The sequence below is a fragment of the Prunus avium genome, chromosome 6 (genome assembly GCF_965620075.1).
Source record: "Prunus avium chromosome 6, drPruAviu1.hap1.1, whole genome shotgun sequence".
NCBI lineage: Eukaryota > Viridiplantae > Streptophyta > Magnoliopsida > Rosales > Rosaceae > Prunus > Prunus avium.
This window is the reverse complement of record NC_142289.1, coordinates 29,762,622-29,788,624: the sequence shown is the minus strand read 5'-3', so window position 1 is coordinate 29,788,624 and position 26,003 is coordinate 29,762,622. Positions and strand designations below refer to the sequence as shown.

The following is a 26,003-nucleotide window of genomic DNA, read 5'->3' as shown; positions in this document are numbered from 1 at the left end:
TGGGTTTGGTGTTGTGTGATGGAGTGTATTAAGGTGTACTAGGGGTATTTTGGTAGTTAAATAGGGTGTACCGAGTTAATTTTACATTTTGATTAAAATATTAGGGTGAACTTAGATCATATGGTGTACTTAGTTAATTTTAGGGTTCGTTTAGCAGCACGCTTTTTATTTTGCTGGGTGAAATTCTTTTTTTGGGACAAAATATGTAAGTAAAATAAATGAGATGGTAGATGACATGGGTTGCCATGTCATGTGCCACATATTTAGGTATTAAAAAGTTGATAAATAAGTTGGTGCCCGTAGCGTTATTGTTTATCAATATATATAAACCAAAAGGTAGAGAATGGTGAAACATTCAAAATACCAGAAAATGCCCTTGGTTAATTCAAACATTAAGAATTGAAATTATTAATTAAATGAGGATAATATGGTAAATTCACATTTTTTTTCATATTAACAAATTAAAAATAAAAACAAAATCAGATAATAAGTCCTACTTTTATGGAACACTAGCCTCTCCGCACGCGCGCTTCCGCGCTTGCGAGAGGCTTTTTTTTTAAAAAATTTAAATTTATTTTAGAATTAAAAAAGATAATGGGTAGTTGTGTTCCATAAAAATAGAATCCATTATCTGATTTTTCTTTTAATTTTTCTTTTTTTTTAAATACGAAAAAGTGTGAATTTACCATATTATCCTCATTTAATTAATAATTTTAATTCTTAATGTTTGCATTAACCAAGGGTATTTTTTGGTATTTTAAATGTTGCACCATTCTCTGCCTTTTGCTATATATATAGATAACTACGCATGTTATCTTTTCTTAATTTTAAAAATTAAAAATAAAATAATAAAAAAAAACCAATTGGCGCCAAGGGGCTAGTTTAATATTAACCACCAACAAACTAAATAAATTTGTAATTTGATTTTACCATAAAAATAAAAAGCACAACCATGAGCCTCTCCTCCTCTGCATCATCGCCTTCTCTTTAGGCGATGGTGGATAAGAAGACATGGGATCCCGCGAGCTCTCCCCATGTCTTCATCAAGTCTTCGTCTTGCATCATGTATATATATATATATTTATTTATTTATTTTTCTTCATCTTCCAAAATAGATTTGGTTTTTTTTTTAAGCGTGCTTTACTTAATGTGGTTACTGTTGTCTTCCTCTTTTTCATTTGATTTTTTCTCTTCACTTGACAGAAGCCATAAATATTTACTTTCTGGATTATTCTTGTGTTTTACTTGGATTATACTTTTGTTTTACTTTGATTTTTTCACATGTCTCAGAATGATGAAGATATATGAGGGAGTCACCAAGAACGACTCAAGAATACAAAATAGAATTTGTAATTAATCAATTATTGAATTGTAAAGAAATTGCAATCGAAAATTTTATCTTTATTGAATTGTTTACTCTAAGCCATTGAAATAAAAACAATATACTTTTCTTTTGTATTGAATGGCAGTGATGTTGTAGCAATGGGTGGATTTATAGGTATATTTACTAATTAATTATTGGAAAATTAATAGAAAAGAAAGAAATATACCAAATAAAAATTTGGTAATTTTATTTTTAAAAATGTAATAATTTCAAATCGAAAATCTATTAAAAATTTGTTGGATATTGTGACCCTAGTAAAAAATAATAAAATATTCCAACAGAAAAAGAAAAGTAACAAAATATATAAGTATATGACTAAGGTTGATTGGATATGCTATGGGCCCCACTGTACTTTTGAAGCAATTGTAGTCAACCAAAATTCGTAACAAAAGCTCCAACTCAGATAATGCTCCAATCTGGGTTAGCTCTTTTTTTTTGGATGATTTATTATGCATTTTTAAGTTTCGCTTGATTTGTATTAGTTAGTTGTCGTTTCTCCTTAGGGTTTTGTCCCCCCTATTTCATCCCAAAAAAAAAAAATCGTAACTAAATTAGTGTTTGTTTGATAGGAATCAGGATGGTTTGTAAAAACAAATATCTGGAAACTACTCAACAACAACTTCCGAAGTGCTAAAGTTGCTTTGATGGTAGTTCAAACTGGAGAGGATTTATTCAATATAATGAGTTCGCTATAAAATAAAATAAAAACAGATGATATCGTTCTATTAGTAAGAAAGATAGTATTTAAAATTTGAACTCAAGTTTTGGATTTAATATCAAACAAACTTATAGATAGGAAGGACTTTGTATCTCAAATAGTTAAAGGAGTTACAAAGTTAAACATGGCACATCCATTGTTTTAGGGGCACGAATTATAAGAGAGCTTTTTCGTTTTACAGCATTACCATTCCTCTGAAAATTAAACTCGTCTATATCCATTATTCTCTAAATTTTTTTTTCTTTTTTGATTGATATTAATAATCACACATATCTTTTAAATAAAAAATGAAATAAAATCCATCGGAATCCAGTTCTAAGTGTGATGCAGGACATCAGGTACCGTACTGGGATAAATGTAACACCATGCACATTTGACAGTCTATTGTTATATGTTTACTTAAATTATTGTATGGATGTGAGACTGAAGTTGTATGATAAGTTTGCAAAAATTATTACAGGTGTATTAATATTAGGTCTTCGGACAAACATGGGCTTAGTCAAATTAGCTAGATTAATTTAGAATCTCTCTCCCCATAGTTTAGATTAATTTAGAATAGAGTATCGCTTCTATAAAAATAAAAAAAATAAATATAAATAAAAGGTATTGAGTTAACAATTTAGGGATAAAAGTGTTTTTTTTTAAAATACAAGCGATATGCAGAGGGAGAATTTGAACACAGGACCTCAGGCATAGGGGTAATTGTTTACCCAAAATAAATAAATAAATGCTCCTAATGGCTCGAGTCTCCTTATTTTAGGGATTAGAGTTTGGATGCTTACCATAATATATGTCCGATGTTAATTTAATTAACAAATTACCCGTTTGCCTGTGTCTCAAGGTTTCATCAAATTCCTTCGTTACTTCTTTTGCCAACCAAATACGCTAATAACAAGAGTTTCATTCCCGAATGAACTCTACTTTACTGTTATTTTTATTCATTATTATTCAAACAAAACCCATACACTCAAAGATTACAGCAGATTTTTCAGGGCGTTCCTCTAAACTGAACGGAACCTTGCTATCAGGTAAACTCTTCAAAACTCTCCTTCCTTCAGATTTCAGAGTCCATAGTAAATAGTCCATGCATGGCTGAAGCAATTGACAATTTTTGTGCTTGATTTTGTGGTGTTAATTTATAAAGGAATTTGTTTGTTGATTTCTCTTCTACTTGTTTGATTGATTTCTCAGTTGTTTTGGCAACTTTGGTGGGTTTGTTATGGCCGAACTAAAAGTGTACCAAAGGAGGGAGGAGCATGCTTCCAGAGGCAATGCCATGGAAGAAAAACAAGTACAGAAACATAATTTTTTGTTCCCACCCACGCCTGTAAAGCCCATTACACGAAGGTCACAAAAAACCTATGGTAGAAGAGGGTTGAAGAAAAATTTGAGCCGCAATAGTTTACTGATCACTGATTCCCAGTTGGACCTGGAGGATTCTAATGAGGTTTCTTTGTTTTCTTCTGCTCCAAGTTTTTCAGAGGAAAACAAGGGATTGAGTAACCCAATTGCAGCTTTGCCCACAAAGGAAAAGGTACATAATTGCAGTGGAATTACAGACACAAATTTGGGTTTTGTTGACTTGTTTGATTTGAATAAGATTGTGTTGGAGTCTGATGACACAAATTATGCTTATATGGACTCTGAGAAAACAAGCAAAGGTTTTCTGGAAGCAGAATTGGCAGTAGAACACGTTGCAAATAATGATAATGAAGTTTTGACAATGTGTGAGGAACAGCTCTTGCAAGGGAGCAGTGTAACTTCTCCAACTCCTCAGTCATCTCCCAGTGCAACAGAAAGGAGCTCCTTTGACATGATGAGCACTTGTTTCTCTCAAGTTGTGCAATCTCATATTGATGCAGAAAAGCCAAAGGAGCCAATTGGAAATATGTTGCCTAGTGTAGAGCTGTGGCTTGGTCCTGCCATCCCAGATTCCATGTCACAATGCAAGTCCGGTAAGGATTCTCTTGAAGCGGATTTATTTTATTTTATTTTATTTCATTTAAGCAGATTTTAATGGTTGATTTTTCTTGATTGTTCTCCACTGTGTGGTGGATCTCTTGAATTGGATTTATTTGTTTTCAAAATCTAGAGATTTTCTTGGAAGAGTGGGTCTTCTCCCTTTAAGAATACTTAATAAATAATGAACAATTGGCTTGTGTTTATTAAGCTCTTAAGATTTCAATTTTGAGGAAGGATGGAAAAAGAGGAGAAAAACAAAGGAGAGGATCCTCTTCGTTCATCTAATACTGCTTATGGATTGAAAATTTGTCTATTCAGCCAAAAAGTAAATCAGTTGAGGAATAGAATTTTATAATGTTAACATGAATTTTACAAGCCCGTTTGTGGGTATTGGAATGCATTCATTTAACCTGTATCGGAGTAATATCTATTACAGTTTCAGACACATTCTCATATACTTTCAGTTCTTACTGATAGTATTGGTAGCTTTCATATTCTGAGATAGGTTATTTGACTGCAGATGATCAACAAAATCAGAAAAAGCAAGAGAATCATACAAAGAATGACGATTGCAAGTTCAATGCTGCAAACTGTATTGGTGGCTCAGCATTGCCTAGCACTTCAAGCCTATCAGGGAAAAAGAATAACTTGAAAAGAAGACCAGAGGGTGGAAAAGATTTGAACGGAAGGCCACAGAAGAGACGAAAGAAGAGAGGATATAGGCCGAGAGTGGTTGGTGTAGGAAAGCCTAGAAGGACTCTGGAGCCTAAGACACCACAGAAAGCAACACCAAAACCAAAGACACCAAAGCCTACAACTCGAATGCCTGCTTCTTCCAAGACAAATATGTCAGTAAAGAAGTCTTCAAGCAACCTCAAAAACTTGGTACCCAAAGAAGTCTCTGTGGATAAAGTTGACCTTTCTGTATCAGACAGACCTACTCTAAACATCGACCTTCAAAATCAATCAAATGATGAATTAGCCACCCCTCCGCGAAAAGCTAGAATTGGTCGCCAAAAAGCTAAGGATAGCTCCCTTGATTCAGAAGGCAGCAGCTATTTTGCAGCAGTTGATGCTGAAGCAGGGAAGTTGGTGGGAAACTGCATCAACCAGAACGATTGGCAGTACAATGCATTTCAAGTTGACCAAAAAACTTTCCTAGTAAATCAATGCCTCAACTCTAGCAGAAACCTTGGTCTGAATTTTCCTAAGATATGCAGGAAACAAAGGATGAGGAGGAGGAGATGGAACGTAGACAGGTGGTCAGTATTAGCAAGTAAGTTTCATGAGAATGCAAGCCATGTTACACTGAGAGGTACTAACAAGAAATCAGTCCCGAAAAAGAGTCAAAAAGAAATGTTCAATATGGTTGGCTACAAAAACCATGGAAGGCTGCGATACCAAACAACAGAAATCATAGATTTAACTGATGGACTGCAGTCACTAATTAAGACAAAGAACAAGAGATCAAAGGGGCGTACTGTGGTGAACTTTGCTGGTCTAACTGCAACTCCAATTTGCAACCAGTTGCCCAGAGCCCTTCTCAGAGAAAGAGTTAGTGAAAGGCAAGAAACTGAGACTTTTCAGAGGCTGGATGCTAATAAAGCCGTGTTATTTGCAAATGAAAATGGAGGGGCGGTGACAGATAAATGGACTGATATGGGACATTCCCTTGTCAATTTAGAGCTTCATGAGGGTCCTTGCTTCACCAACTTAAGACGTAATTATGTTTGGCATAGAGCTCTTTCTTTTTCCTTTTTCTTTTCTCTGCTTTTTTTTCCTTTTTTATTTTAATTTTTAAAGCAGAAGATCTCACTTCAAATTCAGGTATTATTTACTTCAGGAAGCTTACAACTTTCACTTATTTGCAGAACATGAATGCGAAGAAGGGGCAGCAGAAGAGAGGTTGACTAAGATGGTACCCTCCCTTCTTAATTTAGAGTTTCGTAATGATAAAACTGACAGAAGCCTACTGCAAAATGAGACAATGCAGCTGACTGAAAAATCAATAGGTACTTGGTAGAGATTATTTTTCTTTTCTAGAAGCATATGCTACAGAAGCAAATTCAAGAAGCACACTGCACTTTAATCCATTTTTTAAGCTTCTATTTTGCATTCCATGCAGATTCACCGGAAGACAATATCAGTCCACTTGTACAGAAATGTCCATATGTGAGCCATGGAGGTAACCATGACCAAGATGCACATGTTGCAAGGAACGACCAGGGAATACTAGTTCCTTATCAAGGACAACGAGATCAGGGTACAAATAGTCCTCATGGTCAGCTTGGGATGTTAGCTGACAAGGGAAAGAACAACAAAAGGCTTGCAGAGCTTTCTGACGCAGAATATGAACTAGCTTTGACATGGAAGGTTCAAATGGAAGACAAGGTTAATGAGGATCAAAGGAAAGAAGGTGATGAGGATTGGTGGAGGAATGAAAGAGAAGTCTTTCATGGACGGATTAATCTACTTATATCTCGGATGCACATAATCCAGGGTACAAGCCCAGCTAATACTTGTTGAAAATGTTACAGAGAATTATATGCAAATTTCCTAACAGTAAAATTATTTTCTGAGCAGGAGATAGGAAATTTTCACCTTGGAAAGGTTCTGTGGTGGACTCAGTTGTTGGGGTTTTCCTAACTCAGAATGTGTCAGATCATCTTTCAAGGTAACTTCACATTTGATAAACTAAATATTTTTCTGTTGGAGGTTCATAATGAGACTTTTAACTTCATATTCTCTTCTACAGCTCTGCCTTCTTGTCACTTGCCGCCAGATTCCCCTGTCAGTCTACTTCCAACAAAACAGATTGTAAAGACATCAACATGGTAGGCAACCAAGAATCGATTGGGAGTAGCATCGTTTCTATCATTCCAGTATCTGATGAGGAGTTGCTCACATGTGAAGCTGCAGAGTGTGGAAATAAGGAGTCAAGCTCTGACGAATCAAATGACTTTGAAGGGGCGTCAAGGTCTCGGTGCGGTTCCTACAAGCCTCCAGAGGTTTCCCAAATCCATTTCAATGAAAAGGTAGATCATGTGGAAATCTTGGAAGACAGTTTAGTGTCCTATAATCCCCAAGTTCAGCAGAACCTTTCAACAGAAGTTGGTTTTCATGCATCAGAAGGGATGTCTAGTCTGCCACCAGAGTGTAGCTCACCAACGAAGGATGAGGGGGCTGCACTCTATTATGTAAATATGCCACTTGATAAGCCTGAGAGCACAACTGATACTACTATGATCCAAAATCCGAAACTTTGCTCGCAGCCACCTAATGATGCCAACAGCTTCAACCAGAAAGAACAGAAGGGAAACAAACTGAATTTAAAACAGCGACAGTCAGACATGAAATCTGGCGAGACAAAGAAAGCTACTCGAAGAGGAAAAAAAGAGAAGGCTATAGTGCAGGCCAAAACTGATTGGGAGTTTTGCAGAAAGATCTATGGTACCAGTGGAGAAAGAAATACAAATCACATAGACTCAGTAGACTGGGAGGCAGTTAGACACGCAGAAGTTGGTGAGATTGCTCACGCTATCCGAGTGCGTGGCCAACAAAATTTGATTGCTGAACGAGTCAAGGTAAATCAAATTATTCCTCTTCCAAAATAGGATTGCATAGTTTATTTTATTTTTGAACAACTATGGAAGTTACCTATTTTACTCACTGTTGCAGAAGTTCCTTAACCAAGTATATCAAGACCATAAACAAATAGACCTCGAGTGGTTGAGAAATGCACCACCTGCGCTAGTGAAGTAAGCATACATTAACAACACAAACATGCTAAAATGTTTCTGTTAGTTCATTCTAGTTATATGTATTTGTCAAAGTTTGATCATTCAACCATCTGTAATTGTAGGAAATACTTGAGAGACATTAAGGGTATTGGCTTGAAAAGTGTGGAGTGCGTGCGGCTTTTGACACTCCAGCATGTAGCTTTCCCGGTATGATTTTAATGGGCATATTGTTTAGGTGGATGTAATTTGTAAATGTTTTATTAAAAAATGTATTCTTTTCTTCTAATAGGTGGACGTAAACGTTGGCCGGATAGCGATTCGTCTAGGATGGGTTCCTCTTCAACCATTACCTGAATCGCTTCAGATACATCTATTAAAAGAGTAAGTACAAAATATACTAACAAGACAAATCACTTGTATTTCCAATGACATTATAAATTTTCTATGTGCAGGATGCCTGTGTTTGATTCAGTTCAGCAGTATCTTTGGCCTCGACTGGAGACCTTGGATCCGTTAACTTTGTAATCCCAAAATTTTACCTTTAAGATTATTTTTATCTTGTGAAATCACCTTTAATAAATTAAGAATTGTACTCATTTTAGTATATTATTTTCAACAGGTATGAACTGCATTATCAGATGATAACCTTTGGAAAGGTATATCTCTTCAGAGCATATATTTGCAAAAATGTGACCTCAAAATTGGTTAGACGAAAATTCTAAATTTGTATTTTAATATTTATGCAGGTTTATTGCACAAAGAAAAATCCAAATTGCAATTCTTGTCCGATGAGGGGAGAGTGCAGACACTATGCTAGTGCATTTGCCAGGTTTTCCTCAAATTTGAAAATGAGATCACAACACATGATGAGATTCAGGATATCACTTCACTAAGCATTCGAAAATGGAAATTTGGATGTTGCATCACAAACTATGGAAACTAAGAAACATAATGAGACACTAGTTGTAAGTTGTAACTCTTAATCTCACTAGGTATGATATGTATCTAATGTACATGTTTGATGCAGTGCAAGGCTTGCCTTACCAGGGACGGGAAAGAAGGCGAGGCAAACTAAGAAAGATAGTTCTACTGCTCCTCCGATTGTGGGTCTTGAGGCACTCAATTCAATAGCACTATCCTTTCTTGAGGCCAACCGTGAATCAGAATACCAAACCAAAAGTTGTGAACCTATCATTGAGGAACCATCATCACCACAACCTGAACCTACAGAACTACCAGACATTGAAGATCTTTGTCGCAGTGACCCTAATTACATTCCAACAATTAAAATGAGAGATGGAATTTTCTCAGGAAATTTAAAGCCATTCATGGGTGTGTTTCGAGAAAATCATATGCCAACAGAATTAGTTGCTTCACAAACTGCTCACATCCCAGCTCCCAAGCTGAAGCTTGTTGACCGTTTAAGGACAAAACACCTAGTGTAAGTTGGGTTTGACCTTTTTTATTTTTATTTTTATTTTTATTTTGTCTGAAAGACCTTTTTTATTTTCTGTAGAAAGTTTTCAAATTCATGTGAACAATAAAAGGTAGTAACTTAACAAAGTGATTGGATAAATTGACTAGTCCGATCTCTTTGGTATTACAATGCAATAGACATACCATAGGTGGTTTGGTTATCCAATAAACCTTGATCTGTTTTATAATTTTACTTTTGGATAATTATTTGATGGCCCCTTCATTACATTGTAACTAATTTTAATTATCATGCAGCTATGTAGTTCCAGACCATCATCCTCTATTGGCAGGGGTAAGTCAGCTACTCTTTTCCTGTTCAATGAACTTTCATCTGCATAGTTGTTTATTAACTTCTGAAAGTATGAACGTCGCAGTTTGAGACAAGAGAGGACAATGATCCAAGCCCATACCTTCTTGCTATATGGACATCAGGTACAACCTTACTTCCAGAAAACATATTCTACAATTGTTAAGTGTTCAGAAAGATTCATGTTTTCGACAGTAAAAGGACTATGATGTCTAAGATGAGAGTTTCCCAACTTGAAAATATGGTACAATCTTTGAATATGTGCTAATCAATTATTTGTGGAAATGTCAACGTCAGATCAAACTTCAAATTCATCTCAATCACCTCAGAAAAGATGCAATTCCCAGGAGTCTGGAGAACTGTGTATTCGTGAGAAGACATGCTTTTCACACAGCAGTCTTCCAGAACAAGCTTCTGATACAATTCATGGCACAATTTTGGTGAGTAACAGTCGGGATCTACGAGCACTTGTGCACACTATTACAGTTTCAACTTGCAGTAAGTACTTTAGACAATTATGTAAAAGGACTAACACATGAAACAGATACCATGTCGAACAGCAACCAGGGGGAGCTTTCCACTCAATGGGACATACTTTCAAGTTAATGAGGTGAGCTTGCTCAAAATTTCTCCAATGATTCATATTCTGTCTGTCAGCATATAAAATTATCAATAGTGTTTTAGATCAAGCTACTGTGCTAAAGCACATATACTATATAACATCCTTTTGCAGGTATTTGCTGACCATGAATCCAGTGTACGCCCGATTAACGTTCCTAGATCATGGATATGGAGACTAGATAGGCGAATTGCATACTTTGGAACCTCAACAAGTACAATCCTCAAAGGTGAATAATCCATACACTAGATGAGTTGTATGTATTATATGTAGAGTGATTCTCTCATGCAAGACAGTTTGGCATGCTATTTTGCTAGATTGTGATAGGACCTTTGATATGGTGAATCATGTCTGAGCGTGCAATGCAATCTCTGCATTGTCCACAATTGAGATTGACAAAAGCCAAACTCTCTGAAAAGAGAGTATCACTCACACTATAAAGAGTCAAACAAATGTCTCAAATATTTCTTCTTATTGCAGGCATAAAAACAGCGGAAGTTGGGGAATGCTTTTGGGCAGGTTTTATGGGCGTGAGAGCATTTGACCGCAAAACACGCACCCCTGAAAACCTCTCAGAAAAGTTCCACATTTCAACAGCCAAGGCTGGAGGAAAGAAAAACAAAAAAGAGGACTAGTAATGAGTAGGAGGAGATGATGCTGCAGACACAAGCTGAAATAGCGTGCTTAAAAATGTTGCAGTTCTGTAAATAGGTACACCTTATAATTCTCTAGCATAACATGGGAGTCAACCCTGGATGCTAAGGTGTGACTCCAGTACAGTGGAATCTAATTTTTCTTACTTAAATCCTATCAACAGTTCTATTTGAAGCCTCCAATAAGAAAGAAAGAGAGGTAATATTTATAGATTTCACATTCAGAAGAAACCCTTTTGTTTATAGATTTCAGCATAACTTCTTTTGGTCTATTTGAGCTTGTAAATTTGTAAGCTTCAAAGGAAATCAACCAGGACGAACCTGTGGTTGGTTCTAAAATAAGGAAAGTTTTCAGCTGGTTTCAAGTATTGATAGAAGATATCATATATTAATAGAGTAGAGGGAGGGCAAGACATCAAACAAAATTAAGATTTGAAGCTTAGATGCATATTATCTGATGAAAACTGTCTTCTTTTTTTTCCCTCTAATGAAGCATTTTTGTCCCAATCAATTTGGACGCTCTTGTTAACTTGGCAATTGTTAGTCGTCTTGTTTAGGTAATACTTAAATTTTAGTTGATGGAACTCAAAATCACCTTATAACCCTTGACTTTTACTGGACGATTTTGTTTAGAGGAAGAAAGGATATGATTCCTTTGGTGCCTCTTGATTGGTTCTGTTAAGTTGATGAAGCTATAAAGATGTGGTCAATGTAGAAAGAGCATCCAAATGACTCAATTTGAGTGGCATAGTTTTTTTTTTTTATAGAGAACCTCGACGGTACGAGGGAAACTTTATTAATCATCAAAATGAAAATGGGGGAACTTAAAGCCTTACCCCAATTTGAGTGGCATAGTTAAAAGCTAAAGTTTGAGGGAAAAAAATTAAAAATCTTCCTGTCATCATGTTTCAATGATGGAATAAAAGTTTGTAATTTTTATGGCTGTTGGAGCATGTAGAGGGTATGTGATGCTGAGTAATTATAACCTAATAAATATGGTAAACTTTCTCTCAGTTCAATGAAAAGTATGATAAATATAAGTTTAGAGATGCTTTCTAAAAGCTTCTACGGTATAGAGAAATATCATAGCTTTTTAGTTAGAAAAATATGTTTCTCAATTTGAAGAATTTTGAAAGCACCATGTCTGCTGGACAACCAGGAAGTCACTACCCCTCCTCTGATAAAGGCAGATTATATGGCTCTTCTGTAATTATAAATTAGATAAAGCAAAGGGGAAAGGCACTGAAGAAGATGACCAATTTAGCAACAGTGCTAAAACATGCATTAAGATTCAGTTTGATGGCTTTGAAGCTTGCATGCACTATCCTTGTAAAAAGTTTAGTGTATGAATGTAAAGTAAGGAAACAAAAGCAAACCAACCAGTCATACTCCAATGAATTAAAGTGGTTTTGAGTTCCCATACACAAGATAAATTATCAAAGCTTAAGAGGTCTAATTAGAGTTCGTAATCATTTCCAATCCTTTATTTGGTAGAACTATAGTAAGGAGTTTGTAACTCAAGTGGTTAAGAGCATTTACTCCTCTATCCGAGGTCCTAAGTTCGATTCCTCCCTCCCCGAATTTCGCTTGTATCAAAAAATAAAAGAATAAATTGGCACACCTGTGAGAATACACCAAAATAAATTAGTGCAGAAGAGAAAAACAGAGAAGGTGGCTGACCAAAGAGTGGAGCCTTCATTGCTGATTTGGTATATGCATAGTAATTAAGGTATATTCTGTGTTTTTGTGGAACCTTTCTACCCAAAAATATAGTAAATATGGAGAAAAGCAATACATTGAAAATTTTAAATAAAAGAATGGCGGTGGTGGTGATTTCATTGGCTTCATCACAAATATATAAATAATCCATCCCAAAACCACATGGCTCGTAAAGAGCACATGTGCTTATTATATTGTTATTTTGAAATTATTATAGTGCATTATAATACATACATTATGCTTTCTTTTATTATTATAATAGAAATGTTCCGTTGAAATTTTCAATTGGTGGATATGCCTTGAAGGATTAATTCAACTTTCAGGAGATTCCTTCTTTGTAGTAGCTGTATCCATGAATGTGTCCCCTATTGAGTATTGATGTAAGTGTCGTATGACTACAATGTTGATATTGGAGGCTGTGAGAATGTGAAGGTAAAAAGTTTCATATTGGAAAGTTAGAAAACCTTGCAAGGGCTTATAAGGAGTTGTGTTACTCTCCTTATTGCCAATTGGTTTTGGGGTGGAACCTCAACTTCCTTCATGGTATCAGAGCAGGTTAGCCCATGTGTAAAAGCCCAACGGCCACACATGCTCCATATCACCCAATATGTGTTGTCCACTTGCTAAGCTTGAAAATTTGCCACACGTGCGGGGTCGTGTGAGAATGTGAAGGTAAAAAGTCCCACATTGGAAAGTTAGAAAACCTTGCATGGGCTTATATGGCTACATTGCTAATCTTGATTTGTGATTGTTAGGATGCAATCTATTTAGCTCGATATACATTGTTGATTTATTTTTTAATAGCTTAAGATTTTAGAGTCTACTAATTGTCTAACATAACCCGAGCTTTCGATGTAGGAAGGGCACCTAGGTTCAAAACCCTCAAATCTCCATTCCTCTCTTTTTTCTTTTTCTTTTTTGTCGTTTGAATTCGATAAAATAAGAATTCACGCGAGAAAGAGTGTTAGCTTGAAACTTGATATAGATTGTTGGCTTCTGTGACCACTTAAGAATTTAGAGTCCAATAATTTCTCTGAGTCCAACAATTCAGGCTGTGAGGAGAGCTATCTTAAGTTACCTAATCACTTCCCATTTCTCTTCAAGAAGAAGAACAAAGACATATATCAGTACTGGATTCCAAACAACTTATAATATTATTGTTGAAGTAAAAGAATTGGGAAGATGTGCTCTTTCCTTAAGTTATAATATTCTGTAGTTTCTCATTAGTGGAAAATTTTACAAGCAGATATATTAAAATGAGCAGTTTCCTTCTGTAAGCATACTTTAAGAAAGTATGCATTAAGTGCCACCAAAGTAGCTACTAGGAAAGAGAGAGTTCAGAATTAAAAGCTTTGTCTTCATGGTGCCTGCCTGCACGTGAGCTTTTGGACTACAAGTCAAAATTTGGTTGACTTCCCAACTGTTTTGAAAGATCCATGCTGCTGGAAACCAGTAAATGGATATCTGTTATGTTATCTGTGTATAAATTTAATCAGTCCAACTTCCTACCTGGTTTTAATTAATTGGAAAGCTTTAATCAATGCCCTACCCCAAAATCACCTACCCTAGATTGTTTTTCATGGCTTTTAATTTTTCCACATATATAATTTTAGAAGTTGGCTAGCGTTGATGTGCTTCCCACCCTGCACTCGAGTTCGAATCTTCTTTCCGTAGTATAGATTAGATTAAAGTATAATATTATTCATATAAATAAAATAAAAAAGTTTTACAAGTTGTAGCTGCTTCTAGTAGTAATGTTCTTAGTGGAAGAGATAAACTTCACCTTAATTTTATTAAGAACATCAAATGATGACAAACTTAAACTAATAATTTAGGTTGAACTTGTAAACAAAGTCATTATATGATTAAGAGAACATACATATATAAACATTCATATTATCTACTAATTAGATGTAACAGTTACATTATGAAGAGTATCAAGGCTTATGGTGCTGGGTGTAGATGTAGTCCAAGTGAGCTTCAGCCATTATCCTTCTGTTTAAACAGTCCTCATCTCCATCAGTGCAATCTTCCACCCCAATTAACTGCTATAATATCCCAAAAGCAACAAAAAAACAAAGAGTATTAAGATATATAACTTGATGACTAGTTGGGGTTAATTTATAAAAAAAGAAAAGAAAAGAAATTTAAAATATACATTCATTAGTTCACTGCCTTTCAACTCTACAAGTGAACCCCCATCAGTGATTGCATTGAGCTCTACCTGATCCTCTTGTCCTGCAAAGACAACAAGGTTTTAGTTCATAATTATAGCTAAGAGAAAGAAGAAGCTAAGGCTAATTTGTTTTTCTTTTAATTTCTGGTTTGCGGAGGGAAAATTTTAACTCATGAGAGACCTCATCTACATCAAACAAAGCGACAGCTAGTTGATTGTCAACGCACAATCGTTTAGGATTTACCTTCTTTGTTGCCTAGGAGACGAGCTGATATTATTGTTGACGAAGAAATTATGAAGAAAATGCATAGGACAATAGCTCCTGAGCTAAAGCTTTGCTTCATGGTTTCAGCTTCAAAATGAGAGAGAGAGAGAGAGAGAGAGAGAGAGAGAGAGAGGAGCTTAAAGAGTTGGAACTTGAGATGCGAGAAGGAAGCAGAGGAGGGACATAAATACATGCAAAAAGCCACTGATCAGCCCCGGTAAGTCACATGAATGAGAAACCCTTGGGTGGAACAAGATAACATTGTTTTGTTATCCTCGGCCAATCAAAGTATGTCACGTATAATAATTTTTTCATTTCATATGCCATAATTGATCGAGAATAGCAAAATAATGTTATACACATTTCACACCAGTTTTTCTGCACACTGAAGGTCTCTCTAAGTGAGGCAGTCTCGATACCTCATATCATAGGGTAGGGCCAATCACCACCATCCTCTTATTATATACTATACACTCCATGCCTGTTGTGACAACACCACTACTTGATATGAGAGAGACACAGAGAGAGAGAGAGCTTTGGTCATTGTCTACCATAGTGGTCCAAAAGAGTCCAAATGTTATATGGTGGTTGACAGTGTCAACAAGTCAACCTTTCGGACAGGTTGACAGCTGCTGCCCATCATTTTCTCTGCTATATAATGCTGATACGTGGCATCAATCTTGTGTTGTTTTCTGCTTATCTATGAAATGACATAATTCTTCAAAGACCATGCTTCAAATTGCTCCACATCAGTGGCCTCATCACTCAGACCATATTCCTATCTACTTAGTTTTTGTGCTGTTTAATCCAAGCCCTCTACATATATTTTGAAATGTGTACCAGCGCACCATTCTATGTCACACAGACAGAGCATATATTTTGAAATGTTTTTAAGGTATATGGTAAGACTAATAGTTATCAATTCGTTTCACCGATGAGGATCTACGTCATTAATAAGATTGATTCTTACTTGAACATATGGGTTAAATTCACAGTCAAACATTATAATGTGTATGATGAGGAAACATTACTCTATTAAACAAATCTGGCTAAGATAGATGCATGTGGATATTTTTAAGCATTTGGTCAATACAGGGGTAATGTCTTTTGGCAATAGTGGAGGGCACACCATGTTTAGGGTTTGCAGATGTGTCTGTCTCTTCTTAAAAAAGAATGGTTATTATAAATTGAAGAGGAGATTATGCTTCTCTCTTTTTGGAAGATTTGAATCTATCATTTCTTGCTGAAGCATTAAAGAATTAGCCTAGGGAAGGCCACTATTGGGTTTGGATTCTGTGAAGACATATTTATCATACTAACTAATTCTCTAGGATATTGAGATGGAGTTTTGAAAGATTATGTCCGCTAGTCCCAGACAAGTGTGATTGGAAAACATTATCATGATCTAACTCATGAACTGATGGAAATGCTTTTGACCATGTTTATGTGACAATGGCATTGGAAACGGATCATTCTGTTCTTCATGATATCATACAACTCACATCTATAAATAAAAAATAAAAAAAACCATTTCTGAAAGTAAAACGCAGTCGGAAAAGCCATTTTATCGTCGAAAAAGCGGTTTTCCCGAAGACAATAGACCGTGGAACTCCATTGTAAGCACTTTCATTCTAAAGAACAGAATTTTGTTGTCGGAAATAGTGTTCTTGTGAGAGCATTTGGGGTCCTAAAAAAAAGTTTGTCGCAAATAACTATTTTGTTGAAGTACTATCAACGGGTTGTGTGCCGTAGTATCTTGCTTATATGTATTAGCAATGTGTTCCTATAAGCAAGATACTATGGGTTGTTAGTTGAGTTGGTTAGAGAAGAAATAGAAAGTTATTTGCTTGAACTTTTCTGCAAGATAGGATCAGCTTGCTATACAAGCATTCAACCTAAAAAGCATCTAGTTGTTAGAAAATTGACCAAACAATATACATAAAGTTGATATCTCCCTCTTAGTAGCCTCTCAATCTGCAAATTAAGTGATAAACATAAAGTAACAAATAATTAAGGAATATTCGATACTAGAGCTCTGATATCATGTTAGAAAATCATAAAGAACAATCTAAAGATGTATGTCGACATAACGTAACATTATGTGCTCAAAATTCATCATTCAGTACTCATCCCACTTAAATTTAACTTCCTTTTCAATTTTTTTGGCCTTGAAGATAATTGAACCGAAGGTATATAAAAGCTTACATATGCTCAATTATATATATGAATCATTGCTTCATCGTTTTCCCAAGAACTTTTTCGAGGCCAGCAGCTTTCACTTTCTTATAAGTTAGACATCTTCAGTAAGATTCTATTGCTGTACCATGTTTCTTTGTTAAGGAGAGTCATGTTTTGTCAATTACGAGTGCTTTTCAACTTTCAAAAATTTCAATTTTCAAGTCAGAAAAAAGAAAACTTTTCTCCTGTGAGAGGTATCTATAATAAAAGGTATAAGTAGTGGAAAGTACGTGTGGAAATAGCCACCAGGCCACCAGCATAAGTTGGTCTTTGTTGTTCTGCTTTCTGCTGTTGACATTGACTAGCACGAGCATAAGGGATATGCACTGAGTAGAGTTGTCTAGTTCATCAAAGTCAGGAACTCCAATGTCTGATATCTGTTTCTTCATTATTTTTTTTTTTTTTTTAATTCTCTTTAAAAACATGGAGGAAATGCATGGAATTGTGAAATCAAATGCATTCTTGGAGAGCTTTGGCAGGGCAAACTGTAAACTATGACTCTGCTTTGATTTATTTAACATTTATCTTGCAAGACAGAATAACATGGCATGCAATGGCTTATCTTCAAGTTTCTCTCCTTGGGGAATTTTATTTTATTTTTCCTTGGCCTATTCCAACATATTTGCAGTTGGTGCAGTAGGGTTTTGGATGTCAAACTCCGCTGACTAATCTTTCTAAGATTAACTAATAAGTCGAGGGATTATGTAAGGGGTTTGTAGCTCAGGTGGTTAAGAGTAATTACTCTTGCACTTGAGGTTAAGAGTAATTAATTTATAACTTTATAGCTTAGTAATTAATCTCAAGGTAGGTGAATGTGAAGGAAAAAAAAAAACATTAGGGCCGGTTTTTATGTTGGCAAGCCTTATTTTTGGTTTTCCTCTTATGTTGCTAAGGTAATTTGTTTGGCTCTTGTCAAACAAGTGAGGTCTAGTCTAGTGGAAAGTGTCACTGATTTGCAAATTAGTAGTCTCAGACTCTCAAGTTCGAACCTCCATGACATCTTAATTGTGTGTGTGAGAAAACCCATCTCCCCTTCAAATGGCTAAAAAAAACCTATTATTTTAGGCTTTTACGGATCTTAGCCCAATTCGAATGCTGGGCTGTTGGAAACAGAAAAGGACTTATACTTCATTTCTATATCATCTAATTTGGGCTGGGCTGAGCCCAAGACAGGCTATCGGCAGTGCGAATTGGGCTTTCAAGTTACAACCCATTGCCATGGTAGCCTAAACCTTTTCTTTTTCTTTCTCTTTTTTAGTAGCAACATATTTTATATTTTTCGCTGGAAATTTTTTTCTTGTTGAACTTTTTAGTAATACTAATTAGCTTTTTTTTCTTTCTTTTGGGTCAAAATTAGGAATGGAAGGGGGGTTTTCTCATCACACAAATACAATCAGAGCGTCATGGGGTTTGAACCTAAGACCACTGATCTATAAGTCGAAGCCATTTTTCATTGGACTAAATCCCGTTGACATGCTAATTCGCTATTGATATAATGATATTTCTCTTTACAGTGTTAAAAGAGGTTTCAAGGCCGATTCCCCTTTCCTTACTGATAATGTTCTATATATAGAAGCAAGTAGCATATAAAAATAAGATTCTTTGCCTTTTTTAGACAAAAATGTCTTTTAGCAAATATTTTTTGAGACCTACATGAATTGAGTAGCTGTAATGATGGATAGTCAATTTGGAATATCCTTCCAGGCATGTCTCTCTCATATTATTGATACAATATACTGTTTACAAATGACACCTCCATTTACAATTTACTTAAGCACATGTATACACACATAATAACTAATCTAAAAAAAAAATTACAACTAATTAGATTTCCCTTAATTTTAAAAAATTCGTATGATTTTAAAAGATTCTTATAATAACCAAATCCATCATGGTTATGTTAGCGATCATGATTTATTTTCTATGTTATTTAGGATTAACACATCTTTGTACTTTTTTATAAATACCTCTATATTTGAGAAGAATAAAAAAAATGAGCATATATGATAAAAATTAATAAATAATTTTTTTTAAATAAATAAAACATTTCCTAATCAATAAATAATAGCATAGGTTTAAAATATTTTTTACTTTTATATTTAAAAAATGTTTAGTACACATTTTGAATTTTCTGAGTTACACGTGTTAGTATACTACTAGAAAACAATGATTTCTTGGTTAATTATTTGTGCAATAAACCCAAATCAGGACTCAATCTAGCTCTTAGGTTGGTGGCGAATGTGAATAGTGTCCATATGTGCAGCCACCACCATCACCATGTGTGATGCTTCTACACCAACTCAATTTTTACACCTACCGAAAATGCATGACTTGGCATAAAATGCATAAGTGCAATGTGCTTGTGGTTGGTAAAGGGCACAAAATTTTAAATTTAGACCAAGCATTACCAATCAACTAAGAAAAATAACTCAAATTTGGACTTTTAAACACATTTAGGTTTAGCATTCTCTTAGTCTTAAGAATATAGCATTGCATTGTGTTCGAACCCTCCTCGAGCAGTACTCAAACTCCTCTAATAGTGTTCTACTTAATGATTTTTAGTTGATCGAAAAAATTGTAAGACGAGAACTGTGTAGATCATGTACAATTATTTCGATATTGATTATCATACCAATAATCTGTTGTGGGAAAAGTTACATATGCATACTATTTCGATATTGATTAATTTGTCTCATAAATTTTTAATTAATTTATAACTTTATAGGTTAGTAATTAATCTCAAGGTAGGTGAATGTGAAAAACAAACCAAAAAACCATTATGGCCGGTTTTTATGTTGGCAAGCCTTGTTTTTTTTCTTTGTTCTCCCCTTATGTTGATAAGGTAATTTGTTTGGCTCTTATAAAACAAGCGAGGTCTAGTCTAGTGGAAAATGTTATTGATTTGCAAATGAATGGTCTCAGGTTCAAACCCCTTAACATCTTAGCAATGTGTATGAGAAAACTCACCTCCCCTTCGTAACTTTAGCCCCAAAAAAAAAAAATCCGTTGTTTTAGGCTTTTATGGGTTTTAGCCCAATTCGAGTGCTGGGCAGTTGGAAACAGAAAGAGGCTTATGCTTCGTTTCTATGTCATCTAATTTGGGCTGGGCTGAGCATAAGGCAGCCTATTGGCAGTGCCAATTGGGCTTACAAGTTACAACCCATTGCCAAGGTAGCCTAAACCTTTTCTTTTTCTTTTTCTTTTTTAGTAGCAACATATTTTATATTTTTCACCGGACTTTTTTTTTCCAAATTTTTAGTAATATTAATTAGCTTTTTGTTTGTTTGTTTTTTATTTTTTGGTGCTAAAGTTAGGAAGGGAATGAGAGGTTTTTTGACACAAACACAACCAATGTGCCATGAGGGTTTGAATCTAAGATCACTGGTCTACAAATCGAAGCCACTTTCCATTGAACTAGATCTTGTTGGTATACTAATTTGCTATTGATATAATGATATTTCTCTTTGCAGTGTTAAAAGAGATTTCAAGGTCGATTCCCCTTTCCTTACTGATAATATTCTATATATAGAAGCAACTAGCATATAAAAATAAGATTCTTTGATTTTTTTTGGACAAAATTGTCTTTTAGCAAATATTTTTTGAGGCCTACATGAATTGAGTAGCTGTAATGATGGACAGTCAATTTGGAATATCCTTCCAACATAGCAGGCATGTCCCCGGATTGGTACAGTCTCTCTCATGTTGTTGATACAATACATTGTTTACAAATGACACCTCCATTTACAATTTACTTAAGCACATGTATACACACTGTCATAATGACTAATCTAAAAAAAAATTACAACTAATTAGGTTTCCCTTAATTTTAAAAAATTCGTATGATTTTAAAAGATTTATATAATAAACAAATCCATCATGATTACGTTGACGATCATGATTTATTTCATATGTTATCTAGGGTTAACACATTTTTATACTTCTTTATAAATACTTTTATATTGGCAAAGAATAAAAATATGAGTATATCTAACAAAAATAAATTTTAAAAAAATATAAATAAATAAAAACATTTCCTAATTAATAAATAATAGCATAGATTTAAAATATTTTTATATTTTTATATTTCAAAAATGTTTAATAATCATACACATTTTGAATTTTCTGAGTTACACTTGTTAGTATACTGCTAGAAAACAATGCAAACACCAAAGAAGAGAACAAGGCTTTCTTGGTTTATTATTTGTGCAATAAACCCAATCACGACTCAATCTAGCTTTTAGGTTGGTGGCGTATGTGAATACCGTCCATATGTGCAGCCACCACCATCACCATGTGTGATGCTTCCACACCAACTCAATTTTTAGACCTACCAAAAATGCATGACTTGAATGCCATAAGTGCAATGTGCTTGTGGTTGGTAAAGGGCACAAAATTTTAAATTTAGACCAAGCATTACCAATCAACTAAGAAAAATAACTCAAATTTGGACTTTTAAACACATTTAGGTTTAGCATTCTCTTAGTCTTAAGAATACAGCATTGCGTAGTGTTCGAACTCTCCTTGAGCAGTACTCGAACTCCTCTAATCGTGTTCTACTTAATGATTTTTAGTTGATCGAAAAAATTGTAAGACGAGAATTGTATAGATCATATACAATTACTTGATATTAGTGAGACATTTCACTAAGTGATACCTTAACATGCCAATTCGGAACATATAACTCTGCATACAACCGGTTGTAGGGAATATTTTTTTTTTTTGAAACATGGAATTTAAGTTTGAAAACAATTGTTGATGCTAATATGGCCCCAACAACAACATGACACTAATGAAGGAAGGCGATGCCGACGAACGTCAGGGAGAGGTGGGGAGGGCGTCATAGTGAAGTGAAGTTGCTATCAACCACTTGTTGGCAAGCAAAGGCTGCCAAAGCAGAAATTGCACAATGCTCCACCTACCACCACACACCCCCATCATGCCCCTCCTTTCCCCACCAAACCCTCTTTTTCAACCCCTCTTATATTATTTTTTCTAAACGCTCGCTCATTATGTTATCCTAATTATCATCCCCACGTCATCTAATTTTATTCCAAATCACCTTTTTTTAACATTATTTGATTATTGTTCTATTTACTTAGACGAATAACAATGACACTCGTAAAGTTTTGGTCATAAATGGATCATTTAGGGTCTACGAAGCTTTCTTTTCAAGTTTTTAAGATACAACCTTAATATCTAAGTAGTCATTCGAGCATGAACTTGCACGAATGATTGAAAGGTATTGATTGAAATAAATCGTACCATGAGAGATATGCATATCGACCAATAACTATTAATTTACCACGTGCGCGTGAGAGAGACTGCATACATCATCGTTCTTTAAAATAAAAGAAGTTGCTTCAAGTAAAGTAACTTTGTATTTGAAAGAGTAATGAAACCTTAGATTGATGGTGTTCAAACTCATTTGGTTGGTGGGTGTAGAAGCGAGAAGAAAGATAAGTGCAAGAATGCCAAGTTTATTGTATATGTGTGTGGTTTGGACTTGACTTATTCTCAATAGCTTGAAATCAAAACTTAGACTTACGTACCTCACTCGGTTTTGGTTGGTGAAAACAAAGCTTTTGAACAACCCAAGCACGAGCTTCTCCAAACATTCTCATCCATTCGCAAACTACCTCCTTGCTTCAATCTATGTTCACCTAGCCACTAAGGGAGAACCATGATTAGATTATAAAAATATTGGGAAAAACCAAAAGCTATATATAAAATAAAAAAATAAAAATAATAGTGTAAATTATTGTATGTTCTTGTTGCAATAAGAAAAAATATCTCCCACTTAGTATTTAGATTACGGTATAAAATTTAAAGTTGAATGAGTATAAAAAACTTCATTCGTAGCGTCGAGAGTTTCTTTTGAAACAATAAAAAAAACGTAAATACGTAAATGCAGATATTTGGTATGGGAAGATTTTGAAATTTAGCATATGTCATCCAAGTCAGTTCACTTTTTATCTAGATTGCACAAGCATGAGACAATAATTGCTTATTTTTGTTCCCGACTTTGAAGAAAATAAGATAGGGAATCTTTCAAGCCCTAGCAAATGGTTTGTCCTATTAAACCGCGAAAAATAAAAGAGAAATATTTGATGAACAATTTTGCCCCATGGGGCAAGAAAATGTCTTCCCCACCAAAAATTTCCTAGCAAGAGTTGTTCCTGTCAAGCGTCAACGCCAATACTTTGTCTATACAAATGTGATATGACGAGCAAACTACCTAATGATTTGAAGCGGACGTAAAAAACAAAAAACATTTTAGAAGAAGAAAAATGGGTGTTTTTGTGCCAACTTGGACAATGACATATTTCAACCAGGTTAAACCTAGAAATCAAGGAACTTTTGATTCCATTAGTGACTAATAAAGCACAACACTTTAGTCACTTCATAGTTCATAGTTCATAGTTCATAGGCATTAGCCACTAAAATATTCCATTAGTAACTAAGAAACCCATTATTACAAAAATAAAATAAAATAGTTCCTAGATGGGTTTCTTTAGAATTATCTAAAATATCATATATGAATACACAAAGCATTGAGTCTTTGAATGACAGATGGAGATTTTACAATCTTACACGTAACACCCACAAATTTTTTAAACATATTTACGCAACAGCATATTCCAAATTCTTTTTACTTGTTTGGGATGGATGGAATGGACTAAACCATGGGCATGGATGTAGATTTAGATCCACCAAAATTAAAAATTAAAAATTAAAAAAAAGAAAGAAAAGAAAAGGTAACAAAGTGAATGAGAGAGAAAACTTGAAATTATTCAAATTTTCTCCCGGGTCCTTGTTTTTTGCGGTAATAATTTACTATCAAGGGGCCTAATGAATCAAGTAATTCCACTAATCGCCCCTGGAAGGAGACCAAGGAGTCATATCCATGGGGTAGCTTCCCAGGACTCTCAAGAAAGACGTGAACTCCTGAACCTCTGCCAACGCGTTCTGTGCCCTAACCTCCGCCATGGACGCTTCGAAGTCCACATAGAACAGGTACTCGAAATGCTTCGCCGTCCCTTCGTTCGAATCGCTCACCAGCCTGATCGGACGGTTCCGGTGCGGCCTCGACTCGATCTTCGTCAAGCTGATGTTCCTGAAGGCGAAGGCCGATAGGACCTTGAACAGCACGGAGGTCCCTTTGTCGTGAGCGAAGACGATGCTCGTCTTGAACGGCCGATCCGTGCGGGGAATGATCGGCTCCCGAGCCAGCATCACGAACCGAGTCACGTTGCTCGAGTCGTCCTGGATCCCAGTCTCCAGGATCTCCAGGCCGTACAAATCGGCTGCGCGAGCCGAGGCAATCGCTCCGGTGTCGCGGAGGTTGTTGGCGGCGACGAACTCGGCGGCGCCGGCGGTGTCGTCGACGGCCTCGCGCGCGACGTTGAGGCCGAGTTTGGTCAGAGTCAACTCACACTGAGCCAGAGCTTGAGGATGCGAGATGACTCGGTTCAAGTACTCTTTTCTGACCCCTGGGAGGGCCAGAAGGCAGTGGTGGACTGGTAGCTGGACCTCGCCGACGATGTGGAGACGGTGGCGGAGGAGAAGATCGTAATTTCGGTGAATTGAGCCGCCGAGGGAGTTCTCGACCGGCAAGACGGCTCGATCGGCGATCCAGAGTTCGACGGCTTGGAAGGCGACTTCGAACTGGTCGCAGGGGATGGCCTCGCATTTCGGGTAGGCTTTGCCGGCGGCGGCTTCGGAGTACGCGCCAGGGACGCCCTGGTAGGCCACGCGCAGCTGCGAGCCGTGCATCGGAGCTGGGGAGAGGTCGGTGATGGTGAGGGCCCGGGGAGGCGGAAGGGGAGAAGAGGACTTGTCATCCGCGGAGGAGGAGGAGGAGAGCTTCTCGATGGGGACGAGGTCGAGGTCAACGTTGGTCTTGTGGCCGTTGACCGACGCAACGTGGTCAGCAGTTCCGGATTTGTCGGAAGGCGGCTGGGGCTGCTGGGAGACGACGTTGCTGGCGAGAATGGCGCAGGAGCTCTGCCAGTCAGCGCGGCTGGTGCCGATGCCGTTGTGAAAGTGGACGGCGTCGGAACGGTAGGCGCATTTGACCACGGCGAAACGGGTCGGGGCCACCCGGGTGAGGCGGGTGGGGACGTGGCTAATTTTGAGATTATTAGAGGAGGGGGGAAGAAGAGCCTGCATTGTGTTTGTGTTGTGTCGTGTCGTGCGGGAGTGTTGGGGAGTTAGATGGAATTAAGAGAAAAAGAATGAGAAGTTGGAAAAAGTTTTGGGAGGTGGAAGAAAGCTTGGTGTTCTCTCTGGAAAAGGGAACCTCAAGCTGAGAAGAAAGGGAGGCTGGAGATGGGTTTTTATATTGAGAGAGAGAGAGAGAGAGAGGGAGGCAAATGGGAATTGGGAAACGATGATGAGGAGAGAGAGAGGGAAGTAGAGTGGAAGAGTCTGTTGTTGTGAAGAGGAGGTGGTTTGGTCAAATCTCACACCTACCCTCGCTCACCTCACCCTCCCCTATTTCTGTGAGTATTTATTATTATTATATATATTTCTTTCGTATGAGAATAAAAAAAGAAAACATCAAAGTTAAATAGGCAAAACAAAAAAAATTATGGGTCCACACCGTTTCCAGGAAAAGCACTATTTCTCAACCCAAAAAAAAAAAATATTTATAAATTTGTTGTTTAAAGGTGCATTTTAAATGTGGGGCGCTCTACTTTTGTAATAAGCAAGCAAGGATTAACGTGAACTTACTGGTTTAATGCCT

At 36.2% G+C, this 26,003-nt stretch overlaps 3 protein-coding genes across 4 annotated transcripts; 1 reads left to right on the top strand and 2 right to left on the bottom strand.

The window, feature by feature from the left end:
- Window positions 1-2,860: 2,860 nt before the first annotated feature.
- On the top strand, window positions 2,861-11,131 carry LOC110765554 (DNA glycosylase/AP lyase ROS1-like). The gene is made up of 20 exons (XM_021968691.2): window positions 2,861-3,130; window positions 3,294-4,057; window positions 4,585-5,784; window positions 5,936-6,076; window positions 6,190-6,564; window positions 6,648-6,738; window positions 6,820-7,648; window positions 7,743-7,822; window positions 7,927-8,011; window positions 8,094-8,185; window positions 8,257-8,325; window positions 8,424-8,460; window positions 8,551-8,633; window positions 8,832-9,245; window positions 9,536-9,572; window positions 9,655-9,712; window positions 9,885-10,027; window positions 10,132-10,197; window positions 10,321-10,435; window positions 10,687-11,131. Exons 2-20 carry the CDS (start codon window positions 3,322-3,324, stop codon window positions 10,839-10,841), a joined length of 4,806 nt encoding a protein of 1,601 aa, XP_021824383.1. The 5' UTR covers window positions 2,861-3,130; window positions 3,294-3,321; the 3' UTR covers window positions 10,842-11,131.
- Window positions 11,132-14,318: 3,187 nt separating this feature from the next.
- Window positions 14,319-15,403, bottom strand: PSK3 (PHYTOSULFOKINE 3 PRECURSOR). Of its 2 annotated transcripts, none has more exons than XM_088255604.1 (3): window positions 14,999-15,403; window positions 14,737-14,816; window positions 14,319-14,623 (listed from the first exon to the last, which is right to left on the bottom strand). In XM_088255604.1, the coding sequence occupies exons 1-3, from the start codon at window positions 15,210-15,212 to the stop codon at window positions 14,516-14,518; spliced, it is 402 nt and encodes a 133-aa protein (XP_088111730.1). In that variant the 5' UTR covers window positions 15,213-15,403; the 3' UTR covers window positions 14,319-14,515. The 2 variants fall into 2 exon arrangements, with proteins under 2 accessions (XP_088111730.1, XP_021824390.1); XM_021968698.2 differs by having other exon boundaries at window positions 14,320-14,626; window positions 14,999-15,387.
- An 8,390-nt stretch (window positions 15,404-23,793) lies between these two features.
- LOC110765556 (arogenate dehydratase 3) lies at window positions 23,794-25,763 on the bottom strand. The gene has a single exon (XM_021968693.2). It carries the CDS (start codon window positions 25,424-25,426, stop codon window positions 24,125-24,127), a length of 1,302 nt encoding a protein of 433 aa, XP_021824385.1. The 5' UTR covers window positions 25,427-25,763; the 3' UTR covers window positions 23,794-24,124.
- Window positions 25,764-26,003: the final 240 nt, after the last annotated feature.

What these genes read in the sequence shown, in the direction of transcription:
- LOC110765554 (XM_021968691.2), top strand. Translation starts at nt 3,322, where the DNA reads ATGGCCGAACTAAAAGTGTACCAAAGGAGGGAGGAGCATGCTTCCAGA. An exon ending in TCTTGCTATATGGACATCAG is followed by an intron (nt 9,713 to 9,884) that starts GTACAACCTTAC and finishes TGTCAACGTCAG; the next exon opens with ATCAAACTTCAAATTCATCT. An exon ending in AACAAGTACAATCCTCAAAG is followed by an intron (nt 10,436 to 10,686) that starts GTGAATAATCCA and finishes TTCTTATTGCAG; the next exon opens with GCATAAAAACAGCGGAAGTT.
- PSK3 (XM_021968698.2), bottom strand. Translation starts at nt 15,212, where the DNA reads ATGTATTTATGTCCCTCCTCTGCTTCCTTCTCGCATCTCAAGTTCCAA. An exon ending in TCTCCTAGGCAACAAAGAAG is followed by an intron (nt 14,817 to 14,998) that starts GTAAATCCTAAA and finishes TTGTCTTTGCAG; the next exon opens with GACAAGAGGATCAGGTAGAG. An exon ending in AAGGCAGTGAACTAATGAAT is followed by an intron (nt 14,627 to 14,736) that starts GTATATTTTAAA and finishes GGGATATTATAG; the next exon opens with CAGTTAATTGGGGTGGAAGA.
- LOC110765556 (XM_021968693.2), bottom strand. Translation starts at nt 25,426, where the DNA reads ATGCAGGCTCTTCTTCCCCCCTCCTCTAATAATCTCAAAATTAGCCAC.